This window comes from Entelurus aequoreus, linkage group LG04 (assembly GCF_033978785.1).
Source record: "Entelurus aequoreus isolate RoL-2023_Sb linkage group LG04, RoL_Eaeq_v1.1, whole genome shotgun sequence".
NCBI lineage: Eukaryota > Metazoa > Chordata > Actinopteri > Syngnathiformes > Syngnathidae > Entelurus > Entelurus aequoreus.
The window spans coordinates 49,495,458-49,509,481 of NC_084734.1; the positions used below are offsets into that span (position 1 = coordinate 49,495,458).

Genomic DNA, 14,024 nt, shown 5'->3' on the forward strand with positions numbered 1-14,024 from the left:
CCCACCTCTGATAATTTTACTGTTGGTCTTGGCTTGCCATCAAAGTAGGTCTATGCGATATATAATATATTACATATTATTATATATCATTATTTCGATGGTGGTCCGTGCGGTCAAACTAGACATTTTAGCAGGGTATATAAATAAATGATAAATGGGTTATACTTGTATAGAGCTTTTCTACCTTCAAGGTACTCAAAACGCTATTTGACAGTATTTCCACATTCACACACACATTCACACACTGATGGCGGGAGCTGCCATGCAAGGCGCTAACCAGCACCCATCAGGAGCAAGGGTGAAGTGTCTTGCCCAAGGACACAACGGACGTGACTAGGATGGTAGAAGGTGGGGATTGAACCCCAGTAACCAGCAACCGTCCGATTGCTGGCACGGCCACTCTACCAACTTCGCCACGGCGTAATGCCAACAATCTGTTCCGACTCCCGACGAAAATATTGCTGCGTAACTTTACAAATATATTTGGCTAATGGACATTAAAATGTGGCATAATTACTTAGTAAACCATCTTGCAAGAAGTGTAAACAAGAGAAACCTACAGCGTAGGACTCGTCGATTGCCATTTAAATTTCCTTGGAGTACGATTCGGATTCGGCTGCGAATCTGGCAACCTCAGTCATGGAGAGTGGGAGGGGACTACAAAATTTTTACCCTGATTGCAGTACCATTTCTGGCCACGTTACTACATATGGCACCTTTATTTTTGTTTATTTTTATAGCACAACATAATTGTATGTAAATGTATTTTTCATCAGTTTTTTTCATCCTTTCTTATGCAGTATATTTGATTAGTATGTATTTTTCAAATCAGCCTGACCTAGGCCTTAATAATAATCTTTGTGATTAACAAATGGTTTCATACCATTTGACGAGGTGTATCCTGTTAAACTGTAAGTAGGAAATCACCTAAATGTCAATGTTGATATTTAGGTGGGTCCTGGGCTCCTCTGTAGTGTACAATTCAGGCCCAGAGTTAAAAAAAGTTAGAAACCTCTGCTTTAAGGGACAGGTGCTTGGCAAAGATCCTCTTTATAAAAGGAACACCCTATTTTGCACGCTGTGTTCCTCTTGGACTACTCTGTTACTCGGCCATCTGTGTTCTATTGATGTGTGTAGCAACCAGCACGTGGTTACAGGAAGGGACTACCAAGTTCAATCTCAACTGTGAGCTCTCACATTTGTATGCCTTTAATGTAGCAGTAGTAGTAGCGTTCATCCTTTCATCCATCTTCTACTACTTGTCCCTCTCTGGGTCGCTGGAGCCTATCCCAGCTGCACTTGAGCGAAAGGCAGGGTAGACCCTGGACAAGTCACTACCTCACTGCAGGGCCAACACAGATAGACAGACAACATTCACACTCACATTCACACACTAGGGCCAATTTAGTGTTGCCAATCAACCTATCCCCAGGTGCATGTCTTTGGAGGTGGGAGAAGCCGGAGTACGTGACGGGGGTAACAAACGCAGTCACAGGTAGAACATGCAAACCCCACACAGAAAGACCCAGTGCCCGGGGATTTTATTGTGAGGCACACGCCCTAACCCCTGTTACACTGTCAGTGAATAAAATTATTGTGTTTCCACGGTTACACCAGACGACAACAATGTCATGCCTGCTTGTGAATTGTGTGCACAAATTTTTTGCTTTGTTGTGTTTGTGTTCAGTATTTAGAGGCGCACGCGTGCACACACACACACGCACACAGCTGATTAAGGATTACTCATTCAGTCCTTTGTTCTTACGTAGAATTCATGGAAGTAGTTGGTGGAAGTACTGCGAATTATTAGTATCGTATTTAGTTTTCATGCAGTGAAGAATCTTTCAATAAAAAAATGTTTATTAAATACATCTACTTCAGTTCATTGAGCTCCTTGTACTTTTTGTGGTTTTGATGGGGGACAACATGGAAACTGTTAAAGTGTTCTTGTTTGTCGTTAAATTGAAGACATTCAGAATTGGAGCTGACAAAACACGTTGGATGGAACAGAAGAGAAAAAGCACTTTTTGCAAACACACGGTTGCACCTAAACGGACAATCTATGAGTCATACAAACGATGCACACATATTTATACACCTATTTCACTCTTAAAGGGGACCTATTATGCAAAACCATCTTTCCTTACCTATTGGTTCCTGTTTTTGTGTATTTGGGATCTGTATTATTTCCGAAAATTTGAAATCAAAACATGGATGCATGACAGAAATAATTATAAAACAATCCTGCCTTCCCTCATGCTTCCTCCAAACGAACCAGTTGTGACATTTTTCCAAATGGTGACATCAGTGGATATCGCCATACATGGTAGAGGTTTACCCAAAGAGCTTTGCACAACTCCGAAATTGTAGTCAGTAAGCTCCAGCTTTTTCGCCATCCTCTTGTTGTGATGCAGACTGGCTCGTACATGCACATGCATCCTCCGCTGTTGCCATTTCTTATACAAATTAGTGTTTAGTTCTAACTTATATCGGTCAGTAGACTCCATATGGAGAAGCTAAGAACTACAACATGGCTGAAGGGGAGAAGACGCAGTCGCAGTGGAGGCACGTAAATAAGACTACCTACAAAACAGGGCATCCTGAAGAGACGATCAGAAACCAGCTTGAAAACCTATGCAACATTTTGACCAAAGAACCACCATTACATGTTATGTAGACCACAAGGAAGTGTTTTATATTAGAACAAAATCATTATATGACCACTTTAATTAGCCGTGTGAACCAGTGTGCCGTTGGTTTTATTATTTTCAGTCATTCATGTTATTTCTGTGATAAAAAGTGTTAGTTATCATAACAAACTTGCGAGGAGCAATCTCATTAGTCTTTCTATGACTTGGCTACCTTGTGTGTGTGCATGCAACCGTGCCGTGCTAATGATAGAAGATCCAACAATTAACTTTTAAACAATGCCACAAAATGAGACCACCAAACACAAACAATATGAAAGCTGAATAATACTGTAAATGCTCTTTCGTGTCTTTATCTGTTCATGTTCACATTTTGCAATCGCCAGCTTCGTCGAAGTGCAGTTATTTGCCATTTTACCACACGTGGCCTACTTCTTCGAACCGGGACAAAGAAAAGAAATGTGTGAAACTAGACCACAGATCAGAGCCAAACATGACTTTAGATAAGAAGTGGGCTCAGGCCGAGTGTGAGTACACCCTTGATTGAACACTTCAGGCGTATGCAGGAGGCGAGTATGTTTCAGTGTACAATTTGGTGCCGATCCAAACGAAGGCCATATCCAAATATTTAAAAACTCATACGTTTCTTAGCATTTTCACTAGTGTCCAAACGCGAACACATACGTGTGTCCTTAAAAACACACACTAGGGTGAACTTAAAACTTTGTCTTCAGCGTGTGTGTGTTGACAGTTTAAACGAAGAGTTAGGACTTGTCCATGGTCTGATGACATCACAAGTGTGCGCCATCATTTTCACCTTTAAAAAGTTCAATGGCAAACATTGCTGACTATAATTTACTGAAAATACATAAATATTAGATGTAAATATTCTGCTCCTTTTGCTTTACATTGATAACAACACGTTTCTCCTGCCACGACCTGCCATGTTCGATATCGTGCCACATCTGGAAATAATGTCCTTGACGCTTCTGATTGGCTGACATTGCCTTACAGTCCCCTGTATGCATTTGTGTGGGGACAGTGATAATATTTGATAATGCACACGTTTGTATGGAGATATTTTGGTACCTTATGAAAAGTGTCTGTGTGAACATGGCCTGAGGTAGCCCGGCGTTGGAGGAGTGCTGGTTTTTCTCTTGTTCATTTGTCAGCTTGTGATGAGTCCTCGCTAAAAATAACATTATTCTGACCTTGCTGGGATGACAGCTTGCCACATTTTATTTCATAACACTTGAGCAGAAAAAGCTAGTTTCATATCCTTTTGTAGCGGAACCACGTTGACCCAAAAACCTTGGGATCTTGTCAAAATTATTACTTGCTTTTCTCCAGTTCTTTCAAGCATCTTTGCTTATCTGCGCACTGCATCTTTTGGAAAAGTTTCACTTTACAAACAAGCACAGAAACAAGTTCTTTGAACCCCTCAGAACCGGGTCTCAGAGCTGCCCCTCTTTATCATTCCGCCACCGCTCGACTCGCCGTGCTCGAAGCTCAGATTGTTGTGTGACCTCGATATCATGAGCAGCTTCTCCCGCTTGCTGTAGTCTCGCCTGGTTGTGGCCGGTAACGCCTCGTCAAGGCAGCGCTTCACATGGTCCTCCCTGTCCTCCAGGCGGGTGTAGCCCTTGGTGCTGGCCCGGCCGCCGCTGCCAATGCTTCGGCTGCTGTTGCTGCGGTCCAGGCGGGGCCAGCTGGGGTGCTTGCGCTGCTCCCGGTGCACACTAAGCATGCTGTGCCTGCGCTCTAGGTCCAGAGACTTGGAATGGCTGCTGAGCATGTGCAGGGAGGAGTTGGAGCCAAAGTCGGCCCTGGCTGCTCCGGGGGACAGCCAGCAGCCCGAGGTAGAGGACGGCGCTGGCGACAGAGAGGAGGAGGACAATAACGAGTGGGGGGAGGAGGACGAAGAAGAGGATGCAGAATTACTCCGGTGCAAGCCTGGTGGTTTGGAGGCCTTAGCAACAGACGCCACTGGAACCACCAGAGACTCCATGGCGTTGAGAGGTTGGGACTTCTCGTCGTCTCTCCTGAGTCCTCCTCGCTCCTCCTCGGTAATGGCCTCCATCTCTGGCTCATCGATGACACAATTGTTGAGTTTAATAACAGGAAGCGTAAATGCAGAGATGGAGGAGGACACAATGGAGCGTGCGTGGTGTCCACCTCTCTCGCTGTCTGCGTCCATTGGCCACTGGGGGCGTACAGAATCTGAGTGAGCCAAAAAGACCCGATCTTTGTAAAGTGGCGCCAACAATCCCGCAAAGCTACAGTCCAATTGAATCTGCTCTTTCTGCCGGTCATCCTCCTCGTTCCCCAGTAGCACTTCCTCCTCCGCGCAGCCGCCTCCAGCTCCGACCCAAGACGAAAAGCCAAGTAGAGGGTTGTACTCGGCGCTAAAGGCTCTGAGATCTTCTCTTGCATAGGTGGTGTTGTTCTGGACGTGCTTTTTGTGCTCCTTCTGTCGCAACCGATGGATGTCGATGACGGTGGAGTACATGTCTCGCATGTGGATGATCTACAACACAAAACAGGAGGGTCAGAGCTAAGTTAGTTATACATCATAAAGTTTGGTTACAGCTAACTAGAGAAAGGAAGTCCTGCAGAAACAAGGCAAGGAGGGTTACCAAAACAGGGAAGAGAACGCAAACTTGCATTGAATTTGCCAGACACAGGACTCTTACTACATTCAAAAAACTCAAAGCAAATATTGTGCCCATCCCAAGCAGCAAACTGTCATCTTGATGTTTGTCCCTCCCTGGAAGGTTGCACGTCGAGAAGAAACATAATTCAATCAAGTGAGGGGAGCAGTGCAGAACAGAATGACAGTGATGTTGATGGATGATGAGGGTGGGAAGAACTGTAAACTTCATGTTGCTTATTTCGACGAAACGAGTATCAATGTCTGCAGTGTGGACGTGCCAAATGAGAGACAGGCCTTTGAATATCCAGGTTGTTGTTCTCTGGTCAGACTTAAACTGTCCTATCTTTAAAGGCCTACTGAAATGAATTTTTTTTATTTAAACGGGAATAGCTGATCCATTTTATGTGTCATACTTGATCATTTCGCGATATTGCCATATTTTTGCTGAAAGGATTTAGTAGAGAAAATCGACGATAAAGTTCGCAACTTTTGCTCGCTGATAAAAAAAGCCTTGCCTGTACCGGAAGTAGCGTGACGTCACAAGCGGTAGTGCTGCTCACAATTCCCCGTTGTTTACAATGGAGCGAGAGAGATTCGGACCGAGAAAGTGACGATTACCCCATTAATTTGAGCGAAGATGAAAGATTCGTAGATGAGGAACGTTACAGTGAAGGACTTGAGAGGCAGTGATGGACGTATCTTTTTTCGCTCTGACCGTAACTTAGGTACAAGCTGGCTCATTGGATTCCACACTCTCTCCTTTTTCTATTGTGTATCACAGATTTGTATTTTAAACCATCTCAGATACTATATCCTCTTGAAAATGAGAGTCGAGAACGCGAAATGGACATTCACCGTGACTGAACATGTAAATACACGATTAATAATTCAGCTTTGCGAAGCTAAAAAAATAGAAGCTAACCTAGCTACGTAGCCAATGTGATAGCAACAGTCTCAAATGCAGATAGAAACTAAATTAAAAAAAAACTGACTGGATGGATAGACAGAAGATCAATAATACTATTAAACCATGAACATGTAAATACACGATTGATAATATTCCGCTTGGCGAAGCTAAAAAAACAGAAGCTAACCTAGCTGCGTAGCCAACGCGATAGCGTCAGTCTCAAATGCAGATAGAAACTAAATTAAAAAAAAACCTGACTGGATGGATAGACAGAAGATCAATAATACTATTAAACCATGAACATGTAAATACACGATTAATAATATTCCGCTTGGCGAAGCTAAAAAAAACAGAAGCTAACCTAGCTGCGTAGCTAACGCGATAGCATAGCAGTCTCAAATGCATATAGAAACTAAATTAAAAAAAACCCTGACTGGATGGATAGACAGAAGATCAATAATACTATTAAACCATGAACATGTAAATACACGATTAATAATATTCCGCTTGGCGAAGCTAAAAAAACAGAAGCTAACCTAGCTGCGTAGCTAACTTAGATGCGGCAGCGGGCGTTGTACGCTTTTGACGACACCCCGGCCGCCATCAGAGTCGGCAAGAAACATATATTTCCCCAAAGTTACGTACGTCACATGCACATATCGACACGCACGTACGGGCAATCGATCAAATGTTTGGAAGCCAAAGCTAGACTCACCGTAGTGCGTCTGTTATCCTGCTCAAAACACAACACAACCTCCTGGTGTTGGTGTTGCTGTAGTCCGCCGCTCCACCGGCTCCAACTTTCTTATTTGCAGTCTCCATTGTCCATTAAACAAATTGCTCAATCGCTTTATTAACAAGCGGTAACTGATTGTAGTTCAAAAAGTAACACACACACATACACGAGCTGCTGTTAGCCAAAAGTCACGCTCACACACACTCAAGTTCTCCGCCAACTCACTCGCGCATGCGCGTTCCCCAAACCCTTAAAGACACAGTACACTAATGCAAATATCACATATATTACAGTATTGTACTTAGCCGCTAAGACACCGATCGATCCCACCTACAACGTTCTTCTTTGCAGTCTCCATTGTTCATTAAACAAATTGCAAAAGATTCACCAACACAGATGTCCAGAATACTGTGGAATTTTGTCAAAGAAAACAAGAGGCTTTTCTATCGGGTCCGATGGGGTCCAACCACTTCCGTTGCTTTTGTGACGTCACACGCATAAATCATATCCAAAGGAGTTTTTCAACCGGAAGTGTGGCGGGAATTTTAAAATTGCACTTTATAAGTTAACCCGGCCGTATTGGCATGTGTTGCAATTTTAAGATTTCATCATTGATATATAAACTATCAGACTGCGTGGTTGGTAGTAGTGGGTTTCGGTAGGCCTTTAAGCAGACTTGAAGCAGAAACAAATGAAGCCTGCTCAGATGAAAGGAGAAATGTCTTCTAAACCTCAACAGTCCAGTTGCAATCGATTCAATGGCCTGTGAACAGGAGACTGTCAACAGCACGGCAACAATGCAAACATATCATCCATGCACGCATGCACCTCTGTGGGAGTGTAACGGTGGCCAGTCAATTTCAAGAATGGTGTTGGCAGTCCAGGAAATTTCCTGTGCTTTTAGCTCAATATTTAGGGTGCTTGCCTCTCACACCTGGGTTCGCACCCTGCTCGAAGCTGTAGGAAAAACAACGCAGCCGAGAGAGAGAGTACACAATTGCTACACGAAGCAGAGCTGTCTGTGATTGACAGTTATGAACACCAATCAAAATTGGGGGCCTCTGATTGGGTGGGGGCCCCTGGGCTCCAGTCGAGGTAAGCCTGTGCATTAAGGCGGCCATGCGTGCGAATGACAGACAGCGAAAGGGGCGGCGTAACTCAGATGGTAGAGCGGCCGACCAGAAACCTGAGGATTACTGGTTCGAATCCAGATTTTGCCATCCTAGTCACTGCCGATGTGTCCTTGGGAAAGACACTTTACCCACCTTGCTCCCAGTGCCACACACTGGGGGATAAATGTAGCTCAAATGTAGATCATGGGTTTTCAATGTAACGAGCTTTCAGTCACGAGAGAAAAAGTGCTATATACAGTAAATATAATTCACTTCACTTCAGTGGACTGCATAGCCTACCTTTGTCTCTCTGTCTCTGTTTTCATGGAGAATAGCATTTGCACAGATAAAGATAAAAATCCCAATCCCCATCGTGAAGGGCCCGAACATCTTCATCCTCTCAGAGCGACGATGCTGCTCCAGGAACCGAGTTAGAGGGCCCCCTGGCTGCGTGGAAGTTGAACCTGCATGCAGACAATGTGTCACCCTCTTAACATTTTGTAAACAAAAGCTGCCAGCTAGATTACCTTCCACATTTTGATTTGCACTGGAGTTCCCCGCGGCGTCATCTGCCACAGCAGCCCTCCTGGCGCCGCTCACATCTCCCCTGATGGACCCTTTGGCTCCCCTGCCAGGCGGGATTTGACCTGTAGATGATCTTTCGCTTTGTGGCCAGTAGCCCAGTGTGGCCATCCCAATCCCTATGGTCATGATGACCAGGCCCAAGAGGAGGAAGAACCCTGACGCAGAGTAGAGGCGCAGCCTGCCGCGCACTATCACAACATCTGCACGTCGCTTACGTTTCCTTTAGGAATAATATGAAAGAGACACAACATCAACATCATCTGACAGAATGCAGTAGTAGTGCTGGAGAACATTTCAAGTAGGGATGCACAATACTTTTTTCCAGTGGCGTGCGGTGAGGTTAATGTCTGGTGAGGCACGACTGCATCATCACAGTCAGATTTACAAACATATGAACCTGCAGTGCAGGTGTACCTAATGTTGTGTCCCTGCGGTCATTCGCGGCTCCTGCCGCGCGAGCATTGTTGTTTTTGCACTTTTTGGCTTCTTGTTAAGTGACTTTTTTTGGGTGGATTCGGTCTTGCACGTGGAGGGTTTGGGTGTGGGCTTTGGTTGGTGTGGCGCTCCCGTCGGGCGGTGCATTCTGCGGCGGAGATGCTTGGCACCAGGAGGCGGGGTTATGAGACGAGCGTCACACAGTGTGTCTTCGCAGCAGTTTTATGAATGCTCAGCACTAAAAATACGTTGCACACATACAGTTGTTGACAAAATACACTGTACATTATATACCTCAGCTAACTAAACTATGGAAATGTATAATATAATTCATATAGCAATACGGTCTCACTGCACAGCAGCTCAGCAGTTAGCCGAGTCATTGCGCACAATCCATGTTGAGGCACAACTGAGTGACGTGCCTCAACTGGCTGCTGATCACCGCACCGTCTCTTCTCAGTATTTGAACGGCAAATGTGAAAATAAAAATAAAAATAATCTAAAACTGGTGAAGTTAAATGGAAAATAACTTTAGTATAATCACTGGATACATATAACAATTTAATTAATTTTTTTTTCTTTCCATGATGGCAGGTGAGGCCGTGCCTCCCCTGCCTCTAGTGACTGCACGCCACTGCTTTTTTCCCCCAGATGATACAAATGTTCCGCCCCTCCAGGATTCGCAGACTTTTTTTGTGATCGTCATAGCCTAAAATGCCTGAATTCGCAGTAGCTTTTTCAGAAGGTTGCGGCAAAAGTTGCAATGTTTTGAGGCTTATTTTTTTTCAACAACATTGTACCAACTTATGACTTTATGAATTTGTTATCAAGGTTTTACTGTAAGTGTTCCTTATAAACTTAACCTAAAAAAACCCAAGATATAAACAAAAATTGGAAAACAAATACTTTGTTGATGTTTTATTAGATTTTTGCCACAAAGACTTAAAAGTAGACACTAAATGGCAGAAAAAGCACAAATTCAGAGCTCACTGCCAAATTACTGTACAATTTTAATAATTATAACTAATAAAATAATAATTATAATTACAGAAAGAAACATCACCGAAGGCTTCTTAATTGTCTGCGGTCTGCTCTGTCATCCACAAGTTGCAGACATTCTCCGTAAAGGTTTTAAAAGTGTTTGTCAATATTAAACATTCATTTATGTGTCATCACAATTACCCCAGCACATTAAGAGCATTTGTTTACTGTTGAGAGCAATCTATAGCGCTACATTTTGTTTGTAAATGAGAGAAGATGAGAGATTATCATCACACTTTAACATCTCTAACATGTAAATGCTGCCTCTTTGCTAGCTCAGCATTGAAAATAAAAATCTGTTCTTAAATGTTTTACCTTGGATAAATAACACTTCACTTAATACATAAATACATGTAAACTATGGGAAGTTAATGTTTGTATACTACATTAGCCAGAAGGCTTAGTGCTGTTGATGGTTGATGTATGTCTGAAGATGACAATTGTGTCATTTGAGCACACACAAGAAAAGAACATACGGTAAAGTTTGATTGGACAGTTTATTTATATGTAGATTTAAGTATAGCTTTTTCACACATTTTGTCGTGGGTTTGGTGGCAAGGTTAGGTGGTCCCAAATGTAGGAAAGGAAAGGCGAAGCCACAGGAAAGTGATGCTTAAGCCACAATGGGACGGCGTGGCGAAGTTGATAGAGTGGCTGTGCCAGCAATCGGAGTGTTGCTGGTTACTGGGGTTCAATTCCCACCTTCTACCTTCCTAGTCACGTCCGTTGTGTCCTTGGGCAAGACACTTCACCCTTTGCCCCTGATGGCTGCTGGTTAGCGCCTTGCATGGCAGCTCCCGCCATCAGTGTGTGAATGTGTGTGTGAATGGGTAAATGTGGAAATACTGTCAAAGCGCTTTGAGGACCTTGAAGGTAGAAAAGCGCTATACAAGTATAACCCATTTATCATTTATTTATTTACATTCAAAAACAAAGTAAAAGTGTCCAAAACAAAGAGTAAAGCTAAGAGCATGTTGCGAAGACTTGCTTGGAGAGTAACTGACCACAAATGACATATGACGATTGGACAAAGATGACACAGCAACCAGAGAACAAAATACACAGACTAACTGGACAACTGAATAAACCTGAACTAGACACGAGAGGAAGGAAAGAGCTGATTGGAGGAAACCCGTGCAAGACAGAGGTGCAACCAATGAGACAAAAAAGCACATGGGAACAAAACACGGGCAACAGGAAACAGATCATGACAGTACCTTTCCCCTAAGAGACGCATTCCAGACATCGCTGAGTCTGAACACAAAAAAAAAAAAAAATTTCAAAACAGGGTGGGTGGAGAATAGCCCAGGTCCAATCACCAATGGGGAGAACCTTCTAGAGAAGTCAGGGGGGCGGGCCAGGACGGCAAGGCCAATAGAAATGGCGGAAACCCTCCGGGGGCTAATTGGGAGGGCAGGACCAGAGGAATCGATGGAAGGCCTATGTGGGCTGAGCGGGACAGCAGGGCCAGCGTAGTAGAAAATTTCCAGGGTACTTGACCAAGGATGGACTGGAATTAGGCAGCTGCAGGTAATGCATAGCTGCACCAGGCATATAGGAGGATGCCATATTCCCATTCAGAACAGGAACTGAAGTAGTCGACATCGAAGAGGCTTTGGACTGCGGCCTAGCTGGAACAGGAACTGGAGAAATTGACATCAAAGAAGCTTTCGGCTGCCGCGCAGCCGGAACGGGTACTAGAGACAATGTTGACAAGGCTTTGGGCTCCCACACAGCCAGAACGGGAACTGGAGGTGATTTTTACGAAGTTTGGGCTGCCACGCAGCCAGAACAAGAAGAACAGGAACTGGAGGCGTTGACGAAGCTATGGGCTGCCCCGTAGCTAGAACAGGAACTGGAGGCATTGTCAACAAAACTCTAGGCTGCCACAGAGGCGTCCCACCTTTAGACTGCCACGCAGTTGTAACAGGAGGCAGCTGTGCATCCTTAACTGTAAGGCTGCCAGTAGTGACCCTCCTCTCCAAGGATGAATGATCAGACGTCCCTGTTGAGCAATGGCGGGGAAAGGAAGGGCCGGTGGGACTGGCCCAGTCTGACCAGTACATGCCAGGGATAGGTGGAGGGAGGCTTGGAGGAGGGTTTAAGCTTACTCCTGCACTGGACAATGACTGGACCCAAGGTCGCCATGGAGACATGACTGTGGAGGTCACAGGAGGATCGGTTACATCAGCCTGCTGCCGTTAGGTCAATAAAGCCTCATAACCAAAGGGGGACGCTAACAGTGGAGAAGCTACACTGCAGGACTTAGGATCATGTGAACAGACTTTCATCAAAGGATAAGCCAGACAGCCAAGACAAGTTGAGAAGTGAGACAGCCTGGGGTGAAGAGGACCGTGAGTGTGTCTACTTGGACAATGTCATTGGCCTTCAAGTGACGGGCCAGGGTAGATGGACAAACAAGTGCCCAAGTAAGTGTCAAAAGTCAACTCACGAGAAGAAGAGTCGGGACACAAGAAAGATCTAACTCTAAATCAGAATCTTGGAGAAGAATTCGCTCATTCATAGAATCACCAGAAGCAGAAAGGTCAGAATCATTCCGGAATGTGTGAGACAGAGGATTAGAAACAGCATTGGAATATGAACTAAGATATACAGGATCAAAATCATTAGGTAGAAATATGAGCTCATGCTCAAGATCATCAAGGTCAGAAGAATTAGAATAACACCAAAACGTAGGGGACAAAGAATTACGATAGAAACATGGTGATCGGGCACAAAAGACAAGTCTGACACATAAGAGGAACAAGACAATCTAGAAGAGGTAGAACTAAGGAAAAGAGAAGAAACTTTGTAGGGATCTTATTGGCTGATTATTGGAAGGATGGTGGGCAGGCTGATGATAGGCAGGCTCATGTTGTTTAAAGGGGTCATATTAAGATTTTTTTTCTCTACATTAAAAAGATTTCCTTCTATGGTTATCTTCCTTCTACTATGTAATGGTGGTTCTTTAGTCAAAATGTTGCATATATTATGTTTTACAAACCATTTTCAAACTGGTTTCTGACCGTCTCTTCAGGATGTGCCATTTTGTGGCATTTACTTGTCTCCACTCCGACTGCGTCTTTTCCACGGCCATTTAGTTGTAGTTTTTAGGGCTTCAATTGCGAGTCTACTGAAAAATATAAGTTAGATCTGTACGCTACTCTGTATTAGAAATTGCAACAGCGGAGGATACATGTGCATGTACGAGCCAGTCTGCCCCACAACCAGAGGATAGCGAAAAAGAAATAACTTATTGACTACGGTGTCAAAAGGCATTCTGGGTACATTTCTACCATATATAATGGGCTGGCGTAACACCAGACTAAAACGTCACAAATTATTCAAATTCCAAACAGCTCCTTTGAAGGAAGCATGAAGGAAGGCAAGATTGTTTTCTGAATATCTGCGCAATGCCTCCACGGTTTGATTTCAAATTTTCTGAACTCATGCAGATCCCAAATCCACAGGTACCAATAGGTACCAGTTGGTTTTGCATAATATGGCTCCTTTAACCTCTTAAGACCCAAGCTGTTTGTTTACATGCTATCTTTGTGATTTGGGCTTATTGGACCCTAATTAGAATACAAACTAAGAATCATCTTTTGATATGATGTACTTAGTTCATAAGTACACAAACGTGTACTTCATGTGTAGTGACATGCTGATTCTTATTTTTACACTTTTTTTCAAAATTCCATTGTATGTTATACTCCTCTGACACCACCAGATGGCAGTATAAGTGTCCACATAAGCGGCCATAAGACCCCAATTCAGTAGTGTACACAATTTTGAAAATAAGAGCTAAAAGGTGCTGTCCACGCATGTGGTCACTAAGCCTTTAGAGGTTTTAAGGCAGCAATAGGGACGCTGGCGAGGACAACTAGTGCCATGTGCTTCCTGCTGG

The 14,024-nt window shown here is 43.9% G+C and overlaps 1 protein-coding gene across 2 annotated transcripts in view; it reads right to left on the reverse strand.

The window, feature by feature from the left end:
• Positions 1-305: 305 nt before the first annotated feature.
• The window catches only part of tmem200a (transmembrane protein 200A), a 36,682-nt gene continuing 22,963 nt past the window's right edge, over positions 306-14,024 (reverse strand). For both annotated transcript variants that reach the window (XM_062045110.1, XM_062045109.1), the window contains 3 exons: positions 8,584-8,861; positions 8,357-8,520; positions 306-5,175 (listed from right to left, as the gene is read on the reverse strand). In XM_062045110.1, coding sequence (XP_061901094.1) covers positions 4,090-5,175; positions 8,357-8,520; positions 8,584-8,861 — 1,528 coding nt within the window. In that variant the 3' untranslated portion in view covers positions 306-4,089. The remainder of the gene's footprint in view (positions 5,176-8,356; positions 8,521-8,583; positions 8,862-14,024) is intronic.